This window comes from Setaria italica, chromosome IX (genome assembly GCF_000263155.2).
Source record: "Setaria italica strain Yugu1 chromosome IX, Setaria_italica_v2.0, whole genome shotgun sequence".
NCBI classification, from domain to species: Eukaryota; Viridiplantae; Streptophyta; class Magnoliopsida; order Poales; family Poaceae; genus Setaria; species Setaria italica.
The window spans coordinates 31872915-31880666 of record NC_028458.1 but is presented as its reverse complement, the minus strand read 5'-3'; the positions used below and the strand labels follow the sequence as shown (position 1 = coordinate 31880666).

General features: G+C 51.1%; 1 protein-coding gene across 1 annotated transcript; it reads left to right on the top strand.

Annotated features, from left to right (window-relative positions):
* Positions 1-3623: 3623 nt before the first annotated feature.
* Positions 3624-5445, top strand: LOC101778805 (anti-sigma-I factor RsgI6). Its single transcript, XM_004986655.2, has one exon. The coding sequence runs from the start codon at positions 3624-3626 to the stop codon at positions 5274-5276; it is 1653 nt and encodes a 550-aa protein (XP_004986712.1). The 3' UTR covers positions 5277-5445.
* The last annotated feature ends 2307 nt before the right edge of the window (positions 5446-7752 follow it).

Sequence of the window (7752 nt, the reverse complement as noted above, 5' to 3'; positions counted from 1 at the left end):
CCAACATTTACCACTGAAGCTCTATTTGGCATGGTTCCAACTCTGGGTGGAGCTGCTCCACTCCAGAACTCCAATTACCACTAATGCCCTATTTGGCATGGCTCCAACTCTGGGTGGAGCTGCTCCACTCCAGAACTCCAGGTGGAGCCAGCTCTGGGTGGAGTTGGAGCTATCTGATGGAGGTGTTTGGCTGGGAGGGTGTCCCCAACTCTAGAAAAGAGGAGTTTGAAGGTGAATTGTCATTCTTGCCCCCAACTCATGGTCCCACCTGTCATCCTCTTATCCCCCTCTTTTCTTCCTCAGGAACAGCAGCGCCTCGGATGCGACGCGCTCCATGATGTCGAGTGCCGACCGCCAGTTCGTCCGCGCGTCCACGACGTCCCCAAAGTGAGAAAAAGGTCACATAATCAATTAACAAAGAAGCACTGCACATTTCATCATTTCAAGAGAGAATACAGTCTATAGAGTCAAATAGAGATGACTACGAATCAAGAAATCTGGACTAGCACAAGGTGAAAATTCTATAAAAAGACCATTCAATGCATACATTCAGAACATTCCATACTAGACTTCAACATGATTTTGTTCTCATCTCACAACACAAGCACACGAATTAAATGAGAAAAGGGAAAATTTTCCTCACCTTGAAGCTCGGCACTGACAGAGGAGGGGATTGACAGTGTCACCTGGCTCCCCTTGGTGCTTGCCTAATAGTGATTGGACGGAGGGCGGCCGGTTGCTGGTCAGTCTTCGGCGGAGGAGGATCCTGGCAGCGGAAGATCTCCTCCCATGGAGTTGCCGAGGTGGCGGTGGACTAGCGCACGAGGGGGCATGAGATAGCTGTGCCCAGCGGGTGGCGTGGACGTCAGGGCGCCCAAGGTTGGGTCAGGGCTAGCAAGGCGGGCGGCGCGTAGAGGTGGGCAGATGCAGGGAAGCCAAGTAGGGAGCGAGCCGCTAGGGGTAGGGCGGCACACGGCCAGGCGTGGCACGGGCTGCTCCGAGTCTCTGAAGGGCGGCCGGAGATGGGAAGGGCAGTGGTGGCGCGGGAACGGAGGAAGAGATGGCGACGGCGGCGCGAGCGGTGGAGGAAAAAGAATGAGGGCAGCCGCGGGGGATTGGCGGCGGCCAAACGCAGCGGCGTCCTGCGGGCAAATGGAAGGAGGCGCGAGGAGGGGTCTCGGGAGAAAGAAAGAAGTGAATCATTTTTGTGAAATTAGTGACATTGGTGGGTAATTACCCACCAACTCCACGAGGAGGTTCATATTGGGTGGTTTTGGAGCTGCAAAAGAGGTGCTCCAAAACTCCATCCCCATTTGCACTATAGCTCCATGGAGTTGGCAGCTCCATGGAGTTGGCAGCTCCATGGAGTTTTGGAGCTAGGATGTTTGGCTAGAAAATTGGCTGGAGTTGCTGGAGTTCAGCTCAAGAGCCATGCCAAACACGCCCTAACTCTTGAAATATAAGGAATTTTGAGGTTATCCTCAGTCAAATAATTGTAAGGTTAACCAAGTTTATGCAAAACTATAATAATATTTGTGATATCAAACTAGCATAATTAGATCCACTATGGAATATATTTTTATAGTTTACTTTTCTATGTGTAGATATTAATATTATTCTCTATAAATTTTCTCTAACTTAGAGTATTTTAACTGTTGTTTTTGTCTTCTCAAAGATTCACAAAATCTGGAAAATATCTACTAAGTTTGTTACTCCCTCCGTTCCAAATTATAAGTCATTCCAACTTTCTTGGAGAGTCAAACATTTTTATGTTTGACTAAAATTATAGAGAAAATCACAAAAATTTATGGCATCGAATAGATATATTATGAAAATATATTTAATGAAGAAACTAATGGTACCTATTTGATATCATGAATGTTAGCACTTTATTGTATAAATTTGGTCAAACTTGAGATGTTTTGACTCTCCAAGAAAGTTGGAATGACTTATAATTTGGAACGGAGGGAGTACTCGGCACTTTTCATATAGGACACTGAAAAAAAACATGCTTGAATTTCACCATAACCGCGTGGTGTCCTATAGATAAAGTTTGGGGAAAAAATGTGATTGTGTCTCCATGACACATGGTCTATTTCAAACAAATTAACATATTCACAGCGTCCGCTAGGCAAAATAAATGAACGCTGTCTTAGAGACCGAACCACTTTTTTTCATAATGTCCTGTAGACGAAAAATCCCTTTACCCAACTAAAGTGTATGAATTGAACTGGCCGTTGGTTGATCGGAGTGCAGCGTGCGTGTGCGTCGACTGGGTTGGTCAGGTACACCGTACACGCCGTTTGATCCGTGTGGAAATTAAACTGGTTCGCACAGGCTGATGAGATGCATGGCCCGTGAAAAATTGCCTCATAATAAACCGACCAAGCCGATAGGTGCGATATGATAGCCACCCAATTTAGCTGATGACGGTCGTCGACCAAAGCTGGAGATATACTAATCTAAACTCCAGCTCGCCCGGTTGCTTTTTTCTACAGGGCGAGTAATAATTACTGTACACGTCAGCACAGCGAGAGCGACGTTCCGGTGTATCTCCACATGTAGATACGCGCACATGCATGCGCGAGCTATGTGCTTTTGCTTTTAGCCGGTATCCGTGGCTTGAAGCTATGCATGGATTTTTGGTGACGCCCCACGCCTAAACCAAGTGCATCATGCGGAGTGCCGGTGGCGGCTGCAACTTGCACCCGGCGCCAATTGAAGCTAAGTACTTTGTACATACTCGATGTGCATGCTCCGTTCCATGGTATTGGTAAATTTGCTATGTGTCCATGGCTAAAGCTTTACTACTACTGCTGCTGCCGCCGCCGCCGCCGCTACTGGAGTTCATAGCGGTTGCTATTTGCATTCTTGATTGTACATATATGCACTTGCTAGAATCAAAATAAAGAACTGTGTAATCCTAACAATCATTTTATAAATGGTTGTGCAGTCCACCAATATAATTTGGAGCCTAGACTCTTGATTTGTTTGCACGAGTGTTTCCAGCTGAAAATGGAATTAAATATAGAGAAATTGCAACGGTGGCAAGTAGGAGTACTACTCGTCACACGCGGACCAGAGATACATGGTACATTGCACACACCAGGATATTAGAGAATCTATCTAATTCAACTCCCATGTGTTTGTGAAGTAGCTAGTGACAGTTATCTTCCTGTGTAAATCTCATCTAGCCAATGAGAGTGCCGCGAGGTGATGTAGTTCTTGCTTCACCGTAACTCAATTGGATAAGCATTGTTGCAATGCAACTCGCGCAATATTTTTTCTGCCACAACTTGACGGCCGAATGCCTATAAATGCGGCATCTCCCTCGACCCGTCTCCTCAATCTCACAACACAAAAACCAATCACACGAGCAAACAAGCGCTCCCTGCTTCCGTCCCAACATCGAACTCCCGGGTCCAGCTCGGTGGCCAACATTTTGCTCTAGCTGCCTCGCCGGTAATCGCCTAATACGAGCCATGGCCAGCACTCACCAGGTACGTGCAGGAAAAACTTACATGCAGCTAGCACCGTTTCCTCCATTATTGCACCGTCATTTCTTATACAGTCTAGCTCACTTCCTTTGTGTCGTGCGCACCTCATGCGTGCATGTGTCGACCATGCAGGATGTCGTGTTCGAGGTGAACGCCGTCGGCTGGGCTCCCTGCGGCGCGCGCACGGCGTTGTCCCAGCACCACGACGACCCGGCGAGGCTCCCCACGGCAGCCGTCGGGCACGGCCACAAGCCCAGCGGCCGGTACGTCCTCGCCGCGGCCCGCGCCGACGAGGAGGATGGACTGCGCCAGGCGATCACTCTCGGCGCGCTCAGGCCCCGCGTCACGTACCGTGTCGCCGGCTGGATCAGCGTGGCCTGTGAAGCAGCGGAGGAGGAGGATGGAAACCAGCAGGGCGGCCACCCCGTTCGTGTCAGCATCCGCGTAGGCGACGACGACGGGGGCTGCGTCATCGACGGCGGCGCCGTCTGCGCCGAGCCGGGCAGGTGGGCGGAGATCAAGGGCGCGTTCCGGCTCAGGGAGAGCCCCCGCAGCGCCGCGGTTCACGTGCACGGGCCGCCTGCCGGCGTCGACGTGAAGGTCATGGATCTTCGGATCATTGCCATCGACCGCAAAGCGCGCTTCAGCTACCTCAAGGACAAGACGGACAAGGTGCGCAAGCGTGACGTGGTTCTCAAGTTGGGCGGGGCGGCGGGGGCGTCCGTGCGCGTGGTGCAGCTGGACAGTGGGTTCCCGCTGGGCAGCTGCATCAACGGCGAGGTGATCCAGAACCCCGCCTTCGTGGACTTCTTCACGAACCACCTGGACTGGGCCGTCTTCGAGAACGAGCTCAAGTGGTACTGGACGGAGGCGCATCGCGGGCAGCTCAACTACGGCGACGCCGACCGGCTGCTCGACTTCTGCGACCGCGCCGGCAAGCCCGCGCGGGGCCACTGCATCTTCTGGGCCGTCGATGGCGACGTGCAGCAGTGGATCAAGGACATCGGCGGCGACCGCGACCAGCTCATGGCGGTCGTGCAGGAGCGCATCCGCGGCCTCCTGGGCCGCTACGCGGGGAGGTTCCCGCACTACGACGTCAACAACGAGATGCTGCACGGCCGCTTCTTCCGCGACCGCCTCGGCGACGACGTCGCCGCGCTCATGTTCCGCGAGGCCGCGCGGCTCGACCCGGGCGCCGCGCTCTTCGTCAACGACTACAACGTCGAGTGCGGCAACGACCCCAACGCCACGCCCGACAAGTACATCGGCCTCATCCGCGACCTGCAGCGCGGCGGCGCGCAGGTGGGCGGCATCGGCCTGCAGGGACACGTCAGCAACCCCGTCGGGGAGGTCATCTGCGACGCGCTCGACAAGCTCTCCGCCACCGACCTGCCCGTCTGGATCACCGAGCTCGACGTCGGCGAGCCCGACGAGGCCCTCCGCGCCGACGACCTCGAGGTCGTGCTCCGCGAGGCGTACGCGCACCCGTCCGTGCAGGGCGTCGTGCTCTGGGGGTTCATGCAGGGACACATGTGGCGCCAAGACGCCGCCCTCGTCAACGCCGACGGCACCGTCAATGACGCCGGACAGAGGTTCATTGAGCTCCGGAGGGAGTGGACCTCCGATGCGCGTGGCCGCCTCGACGGCGATGGGCAGTTCAAGTTCAGGGGCTTCCACGGCTCGTACGTGGCGCAGGTCACGACGGCGACAGGGAAGATGCTCAAGGCATTCACCGTCGACAAAGGCGACGCGGCTCTCGTGCTGGACATGGATATATGACTATCACACAGTGGTCTATGGACGATTACCTTATAGGTACAATTTACCATAGCAAGTCCCCCTCACCAAAGATGAGTCCACTCAGGACCTATTTGGATAGGGTACTTGATCCAAACCCCCTAATATCCCAGTATAATGTGTATTGTAAGAGTGATGTGTTGTATTGGCTGAGCCCAGCCCAACTGAGATAAATAAAGTAAACGAGCTATTGGTCGTTTTCTATATATATATACATGAGGATTATCACTTGTCCTATTCTAGTTTCATTGTAAACTTCTAAAAGGTACAGGACAAATTCACCACAACAAAAACGGTTGGTTAAAGAACGGATATACATTCTGTTAGTTTAGATTTGTGAGGGCCTAAAAATCATGGGCTAACAGGGGCGGATTAGAGGTGTTTACGTATCGGGGTCAGCTGACCCCAATGAACTTTGATAAATACAGTGGAAAATAACTGTCTAATACTGTTCAACAAAGGAGCTCCTGCACGCAATAGAGCTGACCCGGCGGTGTTCTCGCCTGGATTGGCCCCTGGGCTAACGAACCGATAGTACAAACATTACCAGTACTGTTGGTTGCAATATACAGCAGTATAAATGAGTCTTATTATTATTACCTTCGGTTCGTACCGGTGAACGCAAAAAACGGATCGCCCCGTGTCATCCCGAAGGGTGACATGGGCGGCACCGCGATCCCGCCGGCGGCCCTCCGCCTCCACCACCGCTGGTCCCCTTCCTTCCCACCTCCAGCATCTCGCCGGAGTCCGGAGGGAGTGGGATCCATCTTTCTAATAGGTTTTAGTAGATCGAGTCCAATTTTAGGCTTTAGGTTTCTCCATACCACGGTACCATGGTTCGTGGTATTGGAGATTTGTTTCCTTCTTCTCTTTTCCGGCAACGGCGAGGAGGTAGGGTTGATTTTGTTGGGAAAATGACCCATGGAGAGGTCCATTTAATGGAATCCCAAAGCAAGAGTGTGGTGGCATTCAATAGTCCCATACTTGGTGGAAGCTAACTTAAATAGGAGAGCTATCTCCCTCCTCTGAATACGTAACCGAAGGAGAGAATGGGCTTGGGTTACACAACACACACGCACGCGCGTATTCGCGTTTCTTTTCATGTAACCAACCGCGTGACTTGTGACTTGCGACGCAGCGAGCAGCCAAGCTAAGTTGGTGTAACCTTTTTGCCGTTTGCGTGTAATCTTTTGACAACTATCATTAGAGGTGATAAACACACAGTCAATACCTTAATCCCAAGTTAACTAGGCAGTTGCTACTGCCAATTAGTGAGGCGATATTACAACAGAAACGGTCAGCAGAGGGATGTTGTCTTCTCTATAAAGAGTCCTGGAGACGTCCAGGAACACATATGCGAGACACCCACGAATTCCTTCTCTTCTCCCTTTTTCCATCCGGTGAAGTGTGCTATGGTACTGAGCTGCTGGATCTCGCCGGCTCTTCTCCTTGGCATGCACCGAAGAGGAGGTTGAGAGGTATCTCCGAACCGTTGCCGTTGGGAAGCCTGCATGAGGGGCGGCAATAAGGTTTCGAGGCATCGCAACTACGAGACCGCTCAAATCGATCAACTATGTTCTGCGTTGCCACATCGAGGATCTGCGCTGCACCGAATAACCCCCATGTAGAGAGTCTACACGAGGACGGAGCGCTTGATCTGTAAGTCCATAGATTGGATCTGTTACAGTTTGGGTTACATTTTGTGCAAGAAGGTTACGTGCTTAGAAGTTTTGGTTACATCTACTTTGCTTATGCTACTTTTACACACCATTTACATAGCATGTTGCGGGTTACACCTGTCTGTTTGAATCTAGAATTTGGTTACATAACAGTAGCAATGAGTTACATAATATGCCTCATGTTAATATCTGGTAGATTTAAATGCATATTTCCAACAATCTAGAAATCTTATTATGCATTTACTCTAATTCAGCAATGGCTAGTGCTTCGGAAACAATGAAACCTGAGAGGTTTGCTGGTGGTAACTTCCGTAGATGGCAGACTAGAGTCAAATTTTGACTCATGTCTATGGGACTGTGATGGGTGATCCATCCAGTGACGCCATTCATGGTTGCACAGACCACGGCTTTCCCGAGTGCAAGTGAAACTGCACTCGGATGTATCTTGACCCTATTGTCAGACCAACTCTACGATGTGTATTTGGATTACACAAACCCCACAGAGTTGTGGGATGCACTTGAGTGCAAATATGTAGTCTCAGAATGTGGTCACCTACTCTATTCATGTGAGCAGTTCTATGACTTTAGCATAGATGCTACAAAGTTGATAGTTGCACAGGCACATGAGTTGGAGCTACTGGTTGGAGAGATTGCAAGTTTGGGCTTGCTGGACAGGTTTGTGGTAGCAGGCATTATTGCCAAACTCCCTGGACTTGGAGGGATTTCACCACTAGCCTGAAATACAAAAGAGAGGATATCTCCACCGAGAATATTATTAT